This window comes from Hippopotamus amphibius, chromosome 4 (genome assembly GCF_030028045.1).
Source record: "Hippopotamus amphibius kiboko isolate mHipAmp2 chromosome 4, mHipAmp2.hap2, whole genome shotgun sequence".
Taxonomy (NCBI): Eukaryota; Metazoa; Chordata; class Mammalia; order Artiodactyla; family Hippopotamidae; genus Hippopotamus; species Hippopotamus amphibius.
The window spans coordinates 4,689,882-4,709,769 of record NC_080189.1 but is presented as its reverse complement, the minus strand read 5'-3'; the positions used below and the strand labels follow the sequence as shown (position 1 = coordinate 4,709,769).

Here is a 19,888-nt window from a genome sequence, read left to right as displayed (position 1 = left end):
TTAAGACCTGGGTACAAAATACCAGCTGAGTTTAGCCAGTTACTGACAGTGTTATCAATTAGTATATCGGCCCCAGCTGTATTGCCCTCAAGTGGGATAACTTTGAATTTCCCCATGAGAGTAAGTCCAGAGTCACAGAGGTAGCCCCTAGATGAGGCATCTTTGTGGTTCTCCCTTTCCTGTCCTGCCCTGTACCCGCTACGGGGGTTTTCTGCACTTCCAAAATGAACGATTGGCTTCTGATCCCTTGTTTCTGGATCTGCATCTGGGTGACCCCAAACTAGGCAGAAAAGGAGATAGAAGGATAAATAAGTGCAGGGGCTTCCCTGGTGGCGCAGTGGTTAAGAATCCGCCTGCCAACGCAGGGGACAGGGGTTCCATCCCTGGCCCGGAAGGTCCCACATGCCATGGAGCAACTAAGCCTGTGCGCCACATCTGCTGAGCCCATGTGCCACAACTACTGAAGCCCATGCACCTAGAGCCCATGCTCCACAACAAGAGAAGCCACCGCAATGAGAAGCCCATGCACCACAAGGAAGAGTAACTCACCTCAACTAGAGAAAGCCCGTGCACAGCAACAAAGATCCAACACAGCCAAAAGTAAAAGAAAATAAATAATAAAATAAATATTTACCAAAGAAAGAAAGAAAAAAAGAAAGAAAGAACGATAAGTAAGTGCAAAAAGAAAAGTGTCTGGGTGGTGTAATAAATGTATAAAGATGAGTGAAGGGGAACAAAGGAGGGTGCGGTCAGTTCTCTCAGACTTAGTGGCAGGAGATGATTCTCACGTTGAATTTTGAAATAAGGCAGGGAATCTGGGGTGAACCAGGGGAGGGGGTGATGTGTGCAAGGAGATGATTCCAAGAGGGTGAGAAGAGATATTAAACAATTGTGCGTGGTGGCAAATTGCCTGGAGGACCTACGTTTGTTAAGAGGTGAGGCTGGAGATGTTGGCATGTCACGGGGGGCCCAGTGTTTAATCTTACAGGTAACAGGAAACCTTTGAGGAGACTAATACATGAATAACTTGATCAGATTTGAGTTTTCCCCTGACAATGGCATATACTTTGGGAGATGATTTAGGAAGAATGATTGCAACATGCAAGGTAGGAGAATAAGCATATGAACCAAGGCTGTAGCGTTGTGAATGGAGGGGATATTCACGGGGATGCCGCAGAGGTAAAACTAACAGGAGTGTTAACATAAGGGTTGGGGAAGAGTCAGGACATGCTGAGAAAAATTTACCCCAAATGTGGAAACAAGGCAAAAAGGCAGGCTGCACAGCTTGTCAATGACGCGCAATGGCAAAAACCCACCAAAGGATTATCACAGAATGTACTTTGTTTACTAGTGATTGAAGTTCCCAGACGTAGAGAAGTTACATGTTACCTTGCAGATTTTTGTCTGGTAGAGATGCAAATAATTTCGGTCCAGTGGAAAAGAAAACCCCAAAGGTTATGTTCGATTGCACTCTGGTGTATTAGCGAGGTTTACATCTGATCCATCAGTTTTATCCTAATATTTCTTCATTAACTTGCTTATACATACCTACCTCCTTATTCAGTCTTTGCACCAGTATTAACATCTTACTATTTCCTGCATTGATTAGTGAGTTGAATAATATATTTGACAAATGTTCATTTTACATTCACACAAGAATCATGCTTTTCTCATTTTTAAAATTATACTCTGGTAGAGTGCATGCATGACTTTGGGTATCTGATTTTGGTGACGATGTGGAGAATGATGATGGTCCGCAGAGAGAAAATCTAGTTTGTTGGCAAAGATAATAACATCTATTTGTGTGTGCTTGAACTTGAGGTGCCCTTGGGATATCCAGAGGCCAGTACCTATTGACCTCCTTTCCTGGAGATAGGAAATAACTCAGGGAGTGAGACTGCAGCAATTTTGGAAAGGTAGGGCTCTAAGTAACTGAGCATGAAGAGCAATGGTGTTGGGGTGGTCTCTGAAAATATACTGTACGCACACATGTACACACTCACATGCACTCACAGAGGCAGGACAAAACGACTGCTAATTGCTAATTGTTTTTTCCATCAGAAAAATGGAGTGCTCCTGAAGCTTCATACACTGAGATGAAGGGTCTTCCAAGTTAATTTTAAATCAAATTGAACAGTAGAATAATTACTTTCAATCCACAGATACTTTGAGAGTTGCACTTGACAAATTAATATAACACTCTTGCTGCAACCGTGCAACAGCAAGGCCAAATATAAGGAGAACAGCCTTTGCTTGTGGTCAAAAATAATCTTCGGATATTGCTTGTTCACAAGATGGGAGACTACTTAAAAAGTTATCCACAATTTGGATATAGGGTCAAAAGGTGGGTGACGTGTCCTTTCAAAGCCACAAAAAGGTGAAAGCTCATCAAGGGTTTGTCCAGAAGGATGTATGTTGACTCAGTCTTCACTGTTGACTAAAGGAGAGGATAGGGCTCTGTAATAAACATTTGGCATTTTGCAGGAATATGCACTTAAATTTTTTCTTCCATTATAAGGCATCATTTGTTTTTACTCGTTAAATTTCCTAAACACCTAATTTAAAGCAGAAATTGATGGTGCACCTTCAATTAAGGAGACATTGTGCTATTTTAGTTGAATTTTCCTTATATTCTTGTAAGTATTCATATTAACTAATCAAATCTCCTAATTCTCCATTTATCCACCTAAGACATTGACCCACAGGAGAGTGATATCAATGGCTGACAGCAATCAATCAATCAATCAATTATAAAGTGCAATTATGAGAACAAGACTTATCAGTCCCTTCAATTTTCTTCTCCCATGGAGTGAGTGTTTTGATTGCTAGATATAGTGAAGCAAAAGACATGCAATATTTTGATTTTCATAGAGCATTTAAGTTTTATATTTTGAGTAACACAGTTATCAGCAGCTATAAATATAAAATATATAAAAATATGATATATATGTCATATATATGTAATGTCTCTGAGCGCAAATCTTTGTTCTAGATGTTAGAGCATCTTAAAGTAAAGTGGCGGCGGGGGGGAGGTGTGGGTAAATGGTCCCTTCATAGTTATACATCTTGATTAAAGCTTCTCATTTCTCTTCCTCTGAAGAGCCAGTGGGGTAAGTGTTTAAAATCATTAGAATTTCTGGGAATTCCCTGGTGGTCTAGTGGTTAGGATTTGGCACTTTCACTGATGTGGCTGGGGTTTGATCCCTGATTGGGGAACTGAGATCCCACATGCTGAGCAGTGTGGCCAAAAAAAAAAAAAAAAAATTATTGGGATTTCCACTTGAAGGTGAGCTGAGAAAATACAGTGACAGAAATGGAAAATTAGGGACTTCCCTGGTGGTCCAGTGGCTAAGACCCTGAGGTCCCAATGCAGGGGGCCCGGGTTTGATCTCTGGTAGGAGAACTAGATCCCATGTGCCGCAACTAAGACTTGGTGCAGTCAAATAAATAAATAGATATGTTTTAAAAAAGAAAATTAACCTAGTTCACCTTGCTGCCTTTAATATTTCTGAGAACAGATGGTTATAATAAACGGTCAGCTAAAATACATGTTTCTCCCTCATCCCATGTTGGTAATGGAAGATGAGCTATAAGGTTGTACATATCTGAACACCATTCCGGTAGAAGGGAATGTTTGACAAGACCTACTATCCTTGGTCACTATTTACAGGCAGCAACGAAAGCAGAAATTACGGGAAGGTTTCTTCCAGAAGACAAGGATAAGACACTGCTTGAATATCTTTGTCCACATTTTCTTGGGGTTGTTTTTGCTCCATCTGAGTAAGATACAGTTGACATACTGAATTTCTGGGAACTTGTAGAATGTAAGCTGCTGAAGGACACCAGTTATTAGGAATCCAAAGGTGGGGAGAGGGGAGCTGATGAATGCACTGCCTATATTTAGAAAATGAGGTCAAAGGGTATAACTAGAGATTACAGCCCAGTCTACTTAATTTTAATTCTGACAATGTTCAGAAAGTGAATTGCAAAAATCTCAAACATTGGTTTTGTAAAGGACACACTTTGTCAGATCAATCCTAGGTTTCTTCTACAGTAGCGATTAACTGCTAGAAGAGCTCAGAACGGGTATGAAACATGTCAATTTTACTGAATTTTTGGCCTTTAAATTTTGAATGATAGAAGTCCTAGTAGGTTGTGAAATATTTGGAACTTACTAATATTAGGTTGATTTAATCACACACACAAAATGATTACCTGGAGGTTAACATGAGTGAGGACGTAGCACAGGGCTGCGATTCCTGCAGCAATTGAAGGGCTCTGAAAACAGAAGGGTTTTTGTTCAGTATGCAGCAGATTTGGGTTGTAAAACTTGACCTGAACCAATGTGAGACTATTTTTAGTCTTTATCCTACTAAGTGTGAGAACTCCTGTTTCACTGCAGAAACATTACCGTGATTGATTACGGTGAGCTTCTCCGGCCCCTGCTGTTACCCGACTGTCTATACCTGCACCTTTTCCTTTCTGAGGCCCCCAAATTCTGAATTCTGAAATGCAGCTGAAACTAAAGGCTGTGGATAAAGGATTATAGAAAAGCGTTAAATATTTTCTCTTAGCTTTTTAAGAAGAAAGGATTAGGAAGGCACAAATAAAATGTAAGGATGATACTAAATTTCCAGAGCTAGTTCGCCTTGCCCTCCATTTTATTTCGTAGAATTAATAGAGTTTTTTGAGAAGGATCACCTGGTCTAACCCCTTCATCTCGCAAATGAGGTAGCTAAGGTCTAGGTAGAACATGTGCTTTGCTTAAGGTCCCGTGTTTCAAAAACCCATAGAGGACGTGACTTTCTCTCAGTGACTTATTACTGCAAGTTGCTGCCTATAAATGGCCCCATCCAAGTGCAGAATCGAACATCTGTAGCCTTTTTGGTTCTGCCTAAGCCCTAAGTTCATGAGAAAACAACACAAAACAAAATTAACAATAATTAGCTTTCCCTTCATCCCCAGTGGGTGGGGCGAGGACTTGGTTTAGTTGCCATCACGCCTACGACCTGGGACCTGGGACCCAGACCTGGGGTTGTGTGGTCAGGGCTGGGCTTTGGCACCCGCTCAGGGGCACCTGCTGAGTTACAAGCCTGAGGCATGGTGCATGGGGCCTTCACAGCCTGTCGAGAACTTGTCACCTCCCTGGAGCACGGACATCCAAGCTGGGTATATGTCAGAAAATCCATGAGATTGCAGGGCAGACAGAATTCTGATCATATTTACTTTTTATATAAACAGAAACAAACAAGGCTTTGCTAAAATCTGAGAGCCTGGTGGACACGGGTCAGTGCCATCGCTGGTCACGCATGACTAACGGAAAGTGAAGAAGAGGGGGTACTCCAAGGGGAGGACACAGCCCCTCCTTGCCTCCTTGCTCTCAGCACATTAGGAAGAGGGCAGTTTATATGCACGGGGTTAAGTGGCTTTACACATTGTATTATCTTTTTTTAATTTTTATTTTATATTGGAGTATAATTGAGTAACAATGTTGTGTTAGTTTCAGGTGTACAGCAAAGTGACTCAGTTACATTGTACCTATACACGTATTTATTCTTTTTCAAGCCCTTTTCCCATTTAGGTTATTACAGAATATTGAGCAGAGTTCCCTGTGCTACATTTTATTTATTTATTTATTTATTTATTTATTTATTTATTCATTCATTCATTGGCTGCGTTGGGTCTTCATTGCTGTGTGCGGACTTTCTCTAGTTGTGGCTAGCTGGGGCTACTCTTTGTTGCCATGTGTGGGCTTCTCTTGTTGCAGAGCATGGGCTTTAGACACGAGGGCTTCAGTGAGGGCTTCAGTGGCCGTGGCATGCGGGCTCTAGACCACGGGCTCAGTAGTTGCGGCACACGGGCTTAGTTGCTCCGCTGCATGTGGGATCTTCCTGGAGCAGGGATTGAACTGGTGTCCCCTGCACTCGCAGGCAGATTCTTAACCCCTGCGCCACCAGGGAAGTCCTCTTCTACATTTTAATTTTGTGTATGGTTTAGAATAATATTAATGCAATAGCATATACAGAAAACAATATATATGTGTGTGTGTATACACACACACACACACACACACGCACACACACGGCAAGTTCAGATTTTCTTACAGCAGTGTGTGACCAAGCATTTGGAGACCAGTACCCCAGCACTGGCTCCTGCCCTGTACCCTCAGCTGGTGTCCCTGGTTCTGACCCTATCTTGCCTTGGAAGGATGATACCTGACCCTGAGTCTACATAGCTGGATTGAACATTTTCATGATTCATGCCAAAATATCAGTCTGGAAGAAAATGCAAAAATATCCCTAGAGAGAGATAACAGTTTAATGGGTTTCCATTTGCTGAACCGCATTGGCATTGTGAAGGGGGAGATGGGAGGGACTTATTCACACTCCTACTCTGATGCTCACGGCTTTGTGCTCTTGGCCAATTCCTTTCTTCCTTCCTTCCTTCCTTCCTTCCTTTCTTTCTTTCTTTCTTTCTTTCCTTTTCTTTCTTTTTTTCCTATTTAAAATCTTCCTTTCTTTTCCATTCTTTTTTTTAGCTCTTTAATTGGAATATAATTGCTTTACACTGTTGTGCCAGTTTTTGCTGTACAACAAAGTGAATCAGCTGTATTTATACATATATCCCCATATCCCCTCCCTCCCACGACTTCTTTCCACCCTCCCTATCTCACCCCTCTAAGTCATCACCCATCACTGATTTGATCTCCCTGTGTTATGCATCAGCTTCCCACTAGCCATCTATTTTACAGTTGGTGGTGTATATATGTCAATGCTACTCTCTCACTTCGTCCCAGCTTCCCCTTCGCCCCCCACCATGTCCTTAAGTCTCTTCTCTACATCTGCGTCTTTATTCTTGCCTTGGGCAATTTCTTAGCCTCTCTGGGACTTGGCTCCTTCATCTGTAAAGGAGCCAAGATGACAGTGCATCTTCAGAGGGTTCTTGAAGTTTAGGTTCAAACAAGGTAGACGTGATGAAAAAACCCGAGTGTCTACCGCATCCTTAACACTCTCACATCTCTCCATGGATCCCGCCCCCGAGAAAGGTCCTTCCAACATTTTTTTACGTGTGGGCAACACTCCCACCTAGACAGGCAACAAACTCTGTACAAAAGAGTGTTGTCTATTTTTGTTCATCATTGCTTCCCTGGAGCACAGCACAGGTGTGGGAAGAACTGTTGAAGGAGCTATGAAATGTTTGCTGATCATTTCACTTTTCCAACTCTGTAAAGAGGGCGTTTCCGGGACTTCCCTGGTGGTCCAGTGAGTAAGAGTCTGCATTCCCAATGCAGGGGCCCCGGTTCGATCCCTGGTTGGGCAACTAGATACTGCATGCCACAACTAAGATCCTGCATGCCGCAACTAAGACCTGGTGCAGCCAAAATACATAAATACACACATAAATAAGTATTTTTAAAAAAGAGGACATTTCCATATTCCAAAGTTGCAGATGAGGAAACTGAAACTAAACATTAAGTAACTTGTCCAAGACAGCAGAGCCAGTCAGTGGCAGAGTAGGGCTTGGAAACTGAGCTATTTAAGACAAGCATACGTAGCTGTAGAAATCCATGGAAAGGTTTCTGGAATATCTTGTAATCTTTTGTGTTTTCCCCCTTATATTCCAGTGCCTTCTGCCCCATAGACACAATAACAAAGGCAAATACAAGAGGTGGCTTTAAAAAAAAAATCTAATATAGAGCTTGTGTTCATTTATTTATTTATTCATTTTTTGGCCACACCGCACAGCATGTGGGATTTTACATCCCCAACCAGGGATCGAAGGTCGGAGTCCTAACTGCTGGACTGCCAGGGAAGTCCCGAGGTGGCTGTTTTTTTAACCTAGTGATTGATCTCACCAGCCCAACCGATCGAGCTTGAGAACTTGCATCATTTTCCTCTTTTGTCAACTGTAGGTAGCTCCAGTGAGAGTTATAAACACAACTGCCTCACCGAGAGGACAGCTACTGCTATGGGCTGTGCGAAAGGCTCCGATCATCTGTCTGCTTGATGTTCCTTGGGGGGGTGGGGGGGAGCGGGATTCTATGTAAGAATCCAGAGAAGAGCTAGAAGGCGTGACCTGACTCTACTGTCGTGGTGAAATGCAGTTTCTTGGTAGATGTTGCATATTTCCTGACACTCACTCCAGAGCTTACACATCTGCCACCAAAGCAGGGCCGGCAGACAGAGGAGTCATAGCCACGTACTGAATGCTATGAGGTTCCAGGCACACTTCCGTCAGCTCGTTTAATCTTCACACCCTTTCCACGTGGCCGGTCTCATCTCCCCCGTTTTGCAGGTGAATCTATTAAGATTCAGAGATGAGAAGCTGGTCCAGGGTAAGTCAGATTCCAAGTGGCAGAGTCAGAACTTGAACCCATGTGCACGCAGCTCAGGGTCCCCACCTTTAACCACGACTCACACTGCCTCCTGTGACGACCACACCCTGAATTGCCATGTGATGGACAGCTTTTCTCCTTTCTGGAATGAAAACCGGTGACTGTTACTGAACACAAGTGTCTTGCCTGAGGAGTGTATTGTTTGGAGTCTGCCTGCTGCCTTTGGCTCCTGGATACACCTGCTTCCCTATCTATAAAATGGGCATAATAACAACAGCATCAACCTCCCAGAGCTATTTTAGGGATTAAACAAAATTACCCACGTAAAGCATTTAGCACAGCGCATTTTTAAATGTTAGCAATTTTTCACAGGGAACTATATTCAGTATCCTGGGATAAACCCTAATGGAAAAGAATAAGAAAAGAGTGTATATATATGCATAACGAATCATTTTGCCGTATGGTAGACATGAACACAACACTGTAAATTAACTATACGTCAATAAAATAAATGTTTAAAATGTTAGCTATGTTTATTATTCGCTCCCAACGTAAACCATTCAGAAAGTTCCAAAAGTTCATTTTACATTCAGTTGTTTGGACTCAGAACATATAAAGAATATTAGATGCTCCATTTGATTACCCATAAATACTATTATTGTATCCCTGACAACGTATGGACTTAGATTTTCATCCCAGAAGCCGGGGCTCTGCCAGGTAAGGAGTGGAGGCAGAACACAGTCTACTCTACCCCAGGGTTGTGCTCCTTGGTGGGGCCAAGTCCAAGAGCCCTCAAGCTGCCTGAAGCCCTTATTCTACAGTTCTGTGAGGTTTTCTGCTTCAATATTATTCTCTTCCTGCAGTAGTAATTAAATATTCAGTGCCTCTGGCAGTTGGCCAGACCTTAAAAAAAAAAAATCCTCTTCTCCCCACCACGCTTGCCCTCTGTGCCCTGCATCAAATATCCCGTTTCCTCAGTAGCTGGCTCAGGAAAGCCACCGCTAATTTATGTTGATCTGTGAAAGCCCTAAATCTCTTCACCTCCCCAGAGTTGTTTACATTTTTGAAGAAATGGAATCTAGAGTTTCAGGCCGTGACACAGAGAGCAATCCCAGAATCTGTAGCACTGGGGTATTAACGATGCCCTTCTTACAATGTCGTTTTGAGAATGAAGTGCCCTCAGACAGGGCTAATTGGTCCCCCATCTGTGTCCTTCCATAATACGTTTACGATGGAAGCTACTTTGAGGCAGACCAGCTTTACCTGGAAGTTTGACCTGGGATCATCTCTCTTAAGCTGATCTTGTTTTCTACATCACCTCTTTCCTTCTTCCATTCCTTAAATCAGTTTTTCTAAGAGCCCCTGGATTGAAAAAAAATGGTTGCAAGGTACATGGACTTCAGTAAAAACGGAGGCCTCTGATGGGGTATGTGTTTGTTCAGTGAGTAAGAGATTGTCAATGTGTTTGTGGAACACAAGAATTCTCTGCAAACCAGTGACAGAGTCTGTGGGTGATGGATAACTGACGACTCAGGTTCTCGTATTGTCCAAGCCAAAATTTAGGACGCATGATCTGACAAGTACAAATAAATTTATGGAGACAATGGGACCACATAATTGAAACTGGGATGCACGCCAAAGATATGACAGCTGAACGAGCCTGGCAGATAACTGGAAAGAGGAGTCTTGCAGTGCAGCGGGAAGAGTTTTGACATTTCTATATCCCTGTGTCACAGACAAAGACAAAGATGAATAACCCAATGACTCACTGTGCCCCTTCTAAACATCACAGGGAGCTAGTGACAGCCTCCTCATGGCCCTGGAGCGATGAAGAGCGTCTGCCGTCTCTGCTCAGCTCCAGACCAGCATTGCCAGCTGCCTCTTGAGCATCTTTCCCTGGAGGTCCAGGAAGTGCCTCAAAGGGAACGTGCTGGCTCCTTCTTTGATCTCACTTCGTTGCTTTGCCATGCACAGAACCATCCAAGCTATGTATGCAATTATTTTGTCTTTCTCTTTCTCACTTAAAAAAAAGAATCCAACGGGTCCCTGAGAACTTTTATTTCTATATTTCTACCACTGCAATGTCTTTTCTAATCCTATTGCCATTGTGACCCTCTGTTTCAACTACTTCATTTGTTCCCTAGTTGACATCCTTGTATTCAATCTCATCCTCTCTATTCCCTACACACACACACACACACACACTTTCCTCCTGAAAAATCTTTGGATATTTATTGTCCAGAATAAACAACAAGTGTCATAGAATAGTGCTGAAGATTTTCCCCAATTTGATTTCAAACTCTTCTTTCTAACTTCATCTTAACAAACGCATACTGTCTCAGGTCACATTGGACTAGTCATTTCCTGTTCTTCTTTTCCCACTTTTCATTGTCTAATTTTTAAATGTCTCTCCCTCTGTGGAGCTCGTCCCAGTTGTCCTGATCAGAATGAATTATTCTCTCCTTGGCACTCCTTACAGTGTCCCCACTCTATCCTCGCATGTTCAGAGACTGACACGTATACACTTCCTCCTGTATCCCCCCTCACAGGTGTTCATTTTTAGACCCCAATCACTTAGCCCACTGCCAGCATCTAAAAGGCACTTGATAATAAATGCATAAAGTCAGAGCTGAAATCCAAACCAAGGGAGTCTGGCTTCAAAGACTGTACCTTTCACCAACGTAGACTATTTAGCTTTGAATCACAAAATCTTTAGCACCATGACAAAGAAGTGTCCTTGGTCACAAGGGAGAGCTGGTAAGAGGACATGAATGATTCAACATAGCTCATCTCCACTCATGGAAAAACGTCTCAAATCTTAAGTACTAGTGAGGATAGGTCTATGTCAATCTTTTTTTTTATCCCTTAGTTATAATCCAAATAGCTGGAACAGAGCTGTGTGATTGTGGCCACACAAATCCAAGGTTAAGAGAACTGCTAATCAGAAGAAAGCAGCCGCTGAGAATCAGGGCAGTGGTGATACTGAACACTCTCCATGTTACAAGGCCTGGTATTTTTATGAGCTGACTTGAAAACTCAGAAAAACCCTTCCTTACAGATAAGGCAACTAAAGCTTAGAGATATTAAATAACTTGCGCAGAAACATATTTAAGTTTCTGAGATGAGATTTGGACAACAGTTTTGAAAGACTTCAACATTTAGGCTCTTTCCTTACTCTAATAAACAAGTAAAGTTAATTTTATACATTTTTGTTGGTACAAACTAATACAACTAAAGATATCTGGATTAAGAATACAGTATATTTTTTTATCTTAACCAATAGCTATTTGTTATCAGTGATAATTATTAGGAACACAATGACCAAGTGTTTTTCTGCAAACTGCTCTTGCTTAGAATTCATCTTGCACCTTGATAAATAAGAAGCACAAGAAATAGTAAGATAAGACAGGGAAACATTGTGATGGTGTGTCCAGATTTCAGATACACATTGTTGCAACAAGAGTTTCAGCAGGATGGAAAGACAAACCCAGCAGGTACAGTCTCTCACTCTGCACCCTCCTACCTGTTGCTGTTCAGGTAGAAACTCTTTAAGCTTCCCTGTACCTCTTCTCCTGTCCAAAGGGACCAAGTCACTACTCAGTGAAGACATGCTGAAACAGCACAGTCTTGCTTCCTTTATTCTCTTATAATTATATGAGTTCCTGTTGTGATGCTTCTAAAAAACGTTCTAGAATGAACATCAATAAGGAACGGAGAGGCCCCTGGGAAGGCAGCGCCTCCAAAACCTGTTGCTTGTGAGACTGCGCAATGGCAAGAAACAGTGGGACTTAGAGCTCTTGGCAGGACGTTCTGTCCAGATTTCTTGGCGTCCAATTCTGCTACTCAGCAGTTTCATTACCACTGGCAAAGGAATTAGATTTTTATTGGATACTACTCAGTCTCTAGAACATATAGTGATTGCCTAATGGGAGTTCACGGGCATTTGTTACTGGAAATAGAAAACATTCAAGGTGAAGAGCTCAAAAATTTCAAAGCATATTTGAAATTAACAATGGATTGGGTTAGCCTGAAGGACCAACTTCTGAGATTCCTTCTGGCTCTAACATTCACTGACCCTATGCTTACCAGATGCTGGCTTTGAACACTTGAGCGTTTTCCTGTTTTCTCAAGAGGGCCTAAAGAAAGTGCCCAGAACAAAATTAAACTTTTAATATATCCTAATTTGAAAAGTGCAAGCCTCCGTTTCTTCATTTGATTAAGAGGTTTTTATAATATCTCCCTCATGGGATTGTTATGAAGATTAAATGTGTGATGGAGTGAAAATGCTTTGTAAACTAAGATTATTATAATTCAATTTTCTCCGTGAGAAGTGGATAGTTACAAATAAAACCATAATACTGTTTGGGAGAGCAGAAGACCTCATTACGATGCACATCTGCGGGCTTCATCTGTAGACTCTGACACAGAACTGGTGATTGGTTCTGATTAGAGGCATAAGGAAACACTCGTTCTGTTTTGCTGAATGAATAAATGAAGCAGGTTTGAATTGAAATTGGAAGGACGAGTGAGCCTTGAGTGGAATCGCAAAGGATGTAGAGGATGTAGAAGAATGTTCTAGATGGAGGAGGCTGCACGAAGACCAGACAATAGAGAGGGTTTGGTCTGAGGTCTGCTGTGCCCAGACGTGTCAAGGGCATCGTGTGAGATGAGGTTAGAAAGGCGACTCAGGAGCAGATCATGGAAGACCCTGAATGTCAACTTGAGAGTTTGGATCAAATTCTGTAACAGTAGGGGGTCATTGAAGGTTTTGAGGAAGGGAGACTGACACAATGTACAGACTTTCTGTGTTTTGCCATGTTGCTTCTCCTAGCAGTATAATTCACCCCAACATGTATTGGACGGGGAAAGCATGGAGATAGGCTGGCTGGTGGGAAGCTATGGAGTAGTCCAGCAAGAGTGACGGTAGGATAAAAAGCAGGGTCATAGACACAAGGAAAGTGGAGGGACTGAATGAATGGTACAGGAGAGGAGAGAGAAGAGGGGGTGGGGGTGGACGACCAGTTTTCCAGTTGGAGTCATTGCCATGGGTGGAGGCAGAAACAGCAGATTGATCTGAATAAGGTCAGAGTCTAGGTGATTTCTTTACCTATCTTGTGGTTATTAGGTCTGTTATCAACTCAGCATGCTCTGGCCAATCAACTCCAGCTTGGACCATTTTCTCCTATTATTGCCAAGACCTCTTGAAGGTCCACTGAGTGCAGTGACAGGCCCTTCCTCTTAAAGGAGAATGCCAGCTACTTTCAAAGGGAACGGGCCCTACTTTTTGGGTACTCCTTTCTCTATTTGCATCCTCATGGCAACAGGGAACACACAGATCGCTCCTGCCCACAGCTTTGCAACTTAAGATTCACAGAACTGCAGGGTGGGCAGTTTTTCAAGATATCTTTTAGTTTTTGTGTTCCTTTTCCTTCTCTGCCCAGCACGACTAGTTAAATGCAGGAAATTAAGATCACATTGTCCGAGTGTGCACTGACTAAATTCCATTAGATTGACAATCACTATAAACCCTGATTATTTTGTTTTTAAGTTGTCTTCATATGCATATAAATGCATTGTAACCAGCATCAAAAGATGTTTATTAAAAGTTCATTTGCGAGTCCCTCCCATCAGGAAGCATGCAGGAGAGTCCTAGATAGCTTCCTCCACAAGAGAGCAGACAGCAGTATCAAGCAGTATCAGCAGCATTTCGTCTTGTGGAACTGAAAACCAGAGCCACAGAAAGAAAGAGAAAATGAAAAAGCAGAGGATGTTGTACCAGATGAAGGGACAGGATAAAACCCCAGAAAAACAATTAAATGAAGAGGAGATAGGCACCCTTCCAGAAAAAGAATTCAGAATAATGATGGTGACGATAATACAGGACTTTGAAAAAAGACTGGATGCAAAGATTGAAAAGTTTACCAAAGACCTAGAAGAATTAAAGAGCAAACAAGCAGAGATATGCAACACAATAACTGAAATGAAAAATACACTAGAAGGAACCAACAGCAGATTAACTGAGGCAGAAAGGCGAATAAGTGACCTGGAAGACAGAATGGTGATCATCACTGATGTGGAAAAGAATAAAGAAAAAAGAATGAAAAGAACTGAAGACAGCCTAAGAGGCCTCTGGAACAATGTTAAACTCACCAACATTCACATTATAGGGGTCCCAGAAGGAGACGAGAGAGAGAAAGGACCCGAGAAAATATTGGAAGAGATTACAGTTGAAAACTTCCCTAACATGGGAAAGGAAACAGCTACCCAAGTGCAGGAAGCACAGAGAGTCCCAGGCAGTTGATAAACCCAAGGAGAAACACACCAAGACATATAGTAGTCAAACTGACAAAAATTAAAGACAGAGAAAAGTTATTAAAAGCAACAAGGGAAAAACGGCAAATAACATACAAGGGCACCCCCATAAGGTTAACAGCTGATTTCTCAGCAGAAACTCTACAAGCCAGAAGGGAGTGGCATGATATATTTAAAGTGATGAAAGGGAAGAAACTACAACCAAGAATACTCTACCCAGCAAGGATCTCATTCAGATTCGAGGGAGAAATCAAAAGCTTTACAGACAAGCAACAGCTAAGAGAATTCAGCACCACCAAACCAGTCTACAACAAATGCTAAAGGAACTTCTCTAAGTGGGAAACATAGTAGAAGAAAAAGACCTACAAAAACAAAAACAAAGCAATTAAGAAAATGGTAATAGGAACAGACATATTGATAATGACCTTGAATGTAAATGGACTAAATGCACCAACCAGAAGACACAGACTGGCTGAATGGATACAGAAACAAGACCCATATATATGCTGTCTATAAGACACCCACTTCAGACCTAGGGACACATACAGACTGAAAGTGAGGGGATGGAAAAAGATATTCCAAGCAAATGGAAATCAAAAGAAAGCTGGAGTAGCGATACTCATATCAGATAAGATAGACTTTAAAATAAAAAATGTTACAAGAGACAAGAAAGGACACTACATAAAGATCAAGGGATCCATCCAAGAAGAGGAGATAACAATTATAAATATATACGCACCCAATATAGGAGCACCTCAGTACATAAGGCAAATGCTAACAACTATGAAAGAGGAAATGCAAGGCAGAAATAGAGACACAGATGCAGAGAACAAACATATGGACACCAAATGGGGAAAGCAGGGAGGCTTGGGGGGGAATGAATTGGGAGATTGGGATACCAAATTGTACACTCTAAATATATGCTGTTTATTGTCTATTAACTGTGTCTCAATAAAAGTTCTTAAAAAAAAAAAAGTTCATTTGAGAGTGATGCTGGATTAGGCAGCCCTCAGGAGAGCATGAAGCAGTCACACCATCTGCCATGGAAGAGATGCTGAATTCTAATTCCGGTTCCCCTGTTTCTGCCTGTTTGGTTGGGGGGTCGGGGGGCGGGGGGCGGGAGTAGGAGGCCATTGTTGGGTAGAAGAAGAGTAAAGAGATGCCTCTTCCTGCCACAGAAAGTCAACTATTGATAAAACATTCCTGTCATTACAAGGAGACTATAGATTTCCCAAAGCATATTGGAGGGAGTAAACCTGAGTAATATAATTAGTAGAGATTGTACTTGAAGTGCTTCTTACAGAGTGGGAAGTTTATTTCTCTGTGGGTGTTTTGGCCTTTGTCAAAAGGGATGCCATCAGCCTCTGATCTATAGGAGTTTATGATCTAAGAAGAATAGCACAGAGGAATGGGTTGTAATATATAGAAAAAACAGTAAAAACACTAACAGAAATTATACATAACCTTTGCTTTTATTTGCTTTTGGTGATGACAAAAAAGCAAATAAAAGCAAAAGTATAATTGAGAGGCTTAACAATTGCTGGATGACTTTGATTTATTCAATAACCATTCACTGAGTGGCTACAAAATGCCAGAAGCGTCCGATGAACTGGAGACATAAAATTATATGAGACACAGTTCTACTCTTAGGGAGCTCCTGGGGTACCGGGGGCTGTGGAAGTGTAAAACTTTATGACGCCAACAGATAAGTGAAAATGTGGGCAGAGGTGGGAGGTTTTCTGGGAGCCCAGAGGAGAGAACGATGACTCTTTCTGGAAGCTGAGGGACAGCTTGAGAGAGGGGGCAGATCTCCAGCCGGGCCAGCAAGAATGAGTCATTTATTTATTTGATTGACTTATTTTTATTTCTTTTTGACCACACCGCCCAGCACAGGGGATCTTAGTTCCCGGACCAGGGATGGAATCCACGCCCCCTACAGTGGGAGTGCAGAGTCTTAACCACTGGACCCTCCAGGGAAGTCCCTAAGGATGAGTTTGTTTGTTTGTTTATTTATTTTTAAGATTTTTTTTTCTTTTTGATGTGGACCATTTTTTAAAGTCTTTATTGAATTTGTTACAATGTTGCTACTGTTTTATGTTTTGTTTTTTTGGCCCTGAGGCATGTGGGATCTTAGCTCCCCCGACCAGGGATCAAACCTGTGTCCCCTGCAGTGGAAGCGCAGAGCCTTAACCACTGGACTGCCAGGGAAGTCCCAGGATGAGTTATTTAAATAACAATTCCAAGCACAGGCTAGAGGAGTGAAAAGGCATAGAATGAGTGAGAATATATGCTTTAATTAGGAAAATTACGAGTGAGGCAGAAACTATTTGCTGTCATTCTCCTTACTGCTCATCAAATCCCCTTAAAATCAAATATCGGTACCATATGCTTCTGAGGACACGAGGCCCCTCTCCAGCCCAAGGGTGTGGTCTTTAATAGTCTAAGCCAATCACAGTATATCAGTTCCCCTTACCAATGACTGCTTTTGGCATAGGCTGGTGTTATGAGTGAAACTGTCCCCCCAAAAGACTTGTTGGAATCCTTACCCCTGGTACCTGCAAATGTGATTGTATTTGGAAACCAGGACTTTTCAGATGGAATCATGGTAAGATGAGGTCATTAGGGTGGGCCTTAATCCAATATAACTGGTCCTTATAAAATGAGAACACTGTGTGATGATGCAGAAACACACAGGGAGAACACCACGCACGATGGAGGCAGAGACTGGAGTGATGCATCTGTAACCCAAGCATCACCAGGGATTTCTGGCAACAACACCAGATTCCCTCCTAGAGTCTTTGGAGAGAGCTAGTCCTGCCGACATCTTGATTTTGGCCTTCTAACCTACTGTGACATAATAAACGTTTGTCGTTTTAGGCTGCCCAGTTTGTGGTACTTCGTTAGAGCGGCCCTGGGAAACTCATGGAGCTGGATGATGAAATGAGAGAGAAGCAGCTAGGGACTTCTGGGGATGTGTTCCTCCCTCTTCCTCTTAGAAAGGAACCAAGATGGGGCATTTCTCCCTCTGTCTTTACCCATTACAGTTATAGTGTATGAAGGGGCTGTAGCCATCTCACAATGGCAGGGGGATCCGTCCTAGGATCAAGCCCAATCTGCAGAGCCTGGTAGAACAGAATGTACAGGCCCACGGTGATGTCATCGAGTGGTTGGATTTCTGGATTTTCTATTATATGAAATAATACAATTTACTCTTTCCTGTGCCACCTTAAGTCTCTATTCCCTGCACATGAAAACACCTTAACTCATACATCAAGGGTTAGTGGTGTCTAGAGGAAATAACTGAAGTCAGGAAGTCTTTTGTTTGTTACCAGCTGCTGGCCATGGCCACCATTTCCAATAAGTCCTATGCAGAAGGGACACTCCCTGAAAAGGCACATCCTTTATTACCAGCCAGTTCCAAATTCCATTAAGTCTTCTTCCCTGGTGAAGGGGACGGGGCCATATATGAGCCTTGAGGTCCTCTGGCCTTTGTATGTGTTTCCCATCCCAGAAACACTCATCTACCCCGCCCTTTCCACCATCGAGCTATGCTCCACCCAGCCTCTGGCTTTCAGCTTAGACGCTATTGCTTTGAGAAGACTTCATTGACTCCCAAGACAGGTTTAGGTGCCCTGTTAATGGCTTTCTGGGCACCCTGGGCTTGGCCCATCTTGGATTACACTGTATTGCAACTGCTTGTTTACTGTTGTTCTCTCTCACTAGACTCGAAAGTTTTGGGGGCAGAGACTGTGAATGTCCCACATATTGTTTCACGTCTGATCTAATACAAGGCCTGTCTCATAGTGGACACTTGATAAATATGTATTAAGTGAATAAAAGACGTGGCAGGGCTGACAGTCTGCAATCTGGAGTTTACCCACAACATTCTGATGAGGGCCATGGAAAAGTGTGGCAGGGCAGGGCTTCGGCAAAACGCAAAGCAGGCAAGTGAGTCTTTACTCCCAGCTTCCGGATCCTATACTGGGATTGCTCCACACTACCGACCTTTCCTTTTCCTCCCACCTTCTACTTCTCTTTCTAGTTCCCTTGAAAATTTTCTGGATCTGGGCCTTATTTGACCTGAAGGTAAAAAAAAAAAAAAAAGGAATGAGCGTGGGTTACCTAGCGTGACCAACTAACCTACTACTTGTCTTAAGAAAACACGGTTTAAAAGCGGTTTTAATACCAGTTAAACTAAACTGTGGTAAATGGAACCGTGTCTCCAGAAAACTCCTACAAAATCATGTCAGGAATTTACGACAGGGAGGGAGGAGGAATTTATGATAGGGAGGGTTTCAGTACCTTCCTAACAGAGTCGGTAGGTGGTTACCTACTTTGGTCTCTGGTTCCCATGGGAACTTTTGGACATCATCCCATCTTTGATACTTGAAAACATTTCTCACAAATGATCTTGGTGTAGTGTTAACGCAGTCTAAGGTCTTTCATTCCTTAAGGCTGACCATGCATTTGTCTTACAGGTTTTTTGGTTCTATAGAGGAAAGCATGCAGTGTTCTGATAGACATAAGAATGCCAACGGACATTTTTTTCTTTATTCATTCCAAAACACATTTGGGTGCTCCCCATGAAAGCACCAAATACTGTGCTAAGCATCCGGTCATCAATGGTAAGACACTCAGGAGCCCTATCCTAGCGGCGTCTATAGTCCAATGGGAGGGCAGACTACAAATAAATACATATACCTGGTATAAACTTGCTGCAAATGTTGTGAATGAAAGCAATAGACTGCCGAGATAGAGAGTAAGGTGCAAGGGGGCACCTAGCGGGTGATCAGAGACAACTTCCCTAAGAAGATGACATCTGAACGGACACTTAAATGATGAGATGGAGTCAGGCTTCGGACACAGGGTCCCGTTCACCGTGAGCCAGTTAAACACAGCCCGCCGTCTCCTAACAGCAAGGCCAGACGGACGGGCAACGAGGCCCCAACGCCAGCACTAAAGATGGCGGAAGGGGGCGGGGAGGGGGCGGGGCCCGGGGAGCGCCCGCGCCGTGATTGGTCGGCCGGGAGCGGCGTCACGGGGGCGGAGGCGAGCATCCGGGCTCCCGGCGGCGGCGCTGCGGAGGCTCCCGGGAGCGGGCGGCGCGGGGCGAGCGGTCGGCGGCGGGGCGTCCCGGGCCGCCCGCGCCGAGCATGGCGGGCTCGCTGCCTCCCTGCGTGGTGGACTGCGGCACCGGGTAAGAGCGGCGGGCGCCCCCCGCCCCGCTGCGGCCCCGGGCCC

General features: G+C 43.1%; 1 protein-coding gene across 7 annotated transcripts in view; it reads left to right on the top strand.

The window, feature by feature from the left end:
- The first annotated feature begins 19,701 nt into the window (after nt 1–19,701).
- Nucleotides 19,702–19,888, top strand: part of ACTR3B (actin related protein 3B) — a 70,280-nt gene continuing 70,093 nt past the window's right edge. For 4 of the 7 annotated variants that reach the window (XM_057731904.1, XM_057731893.1, XM_057731891.1 and 1 more), the window contains exon 1: nt 19,702–19,844. Coding sequence is in view for 3 of the 7 variants with exons in the window: in XM_057731893.1 (XP_057587876.1) it covers nt 19,801–19,844 (44 nt within the window). In the remaining 4 variants the exon portion in view is untranslated. The remainder of the gene's footprint in view (nt 19,845–19,888) is intronic. The other 3 variants (XM_057731895.1, XM_057731892.1, XM_057731901.1) reach the window with 3 other exon arrangements.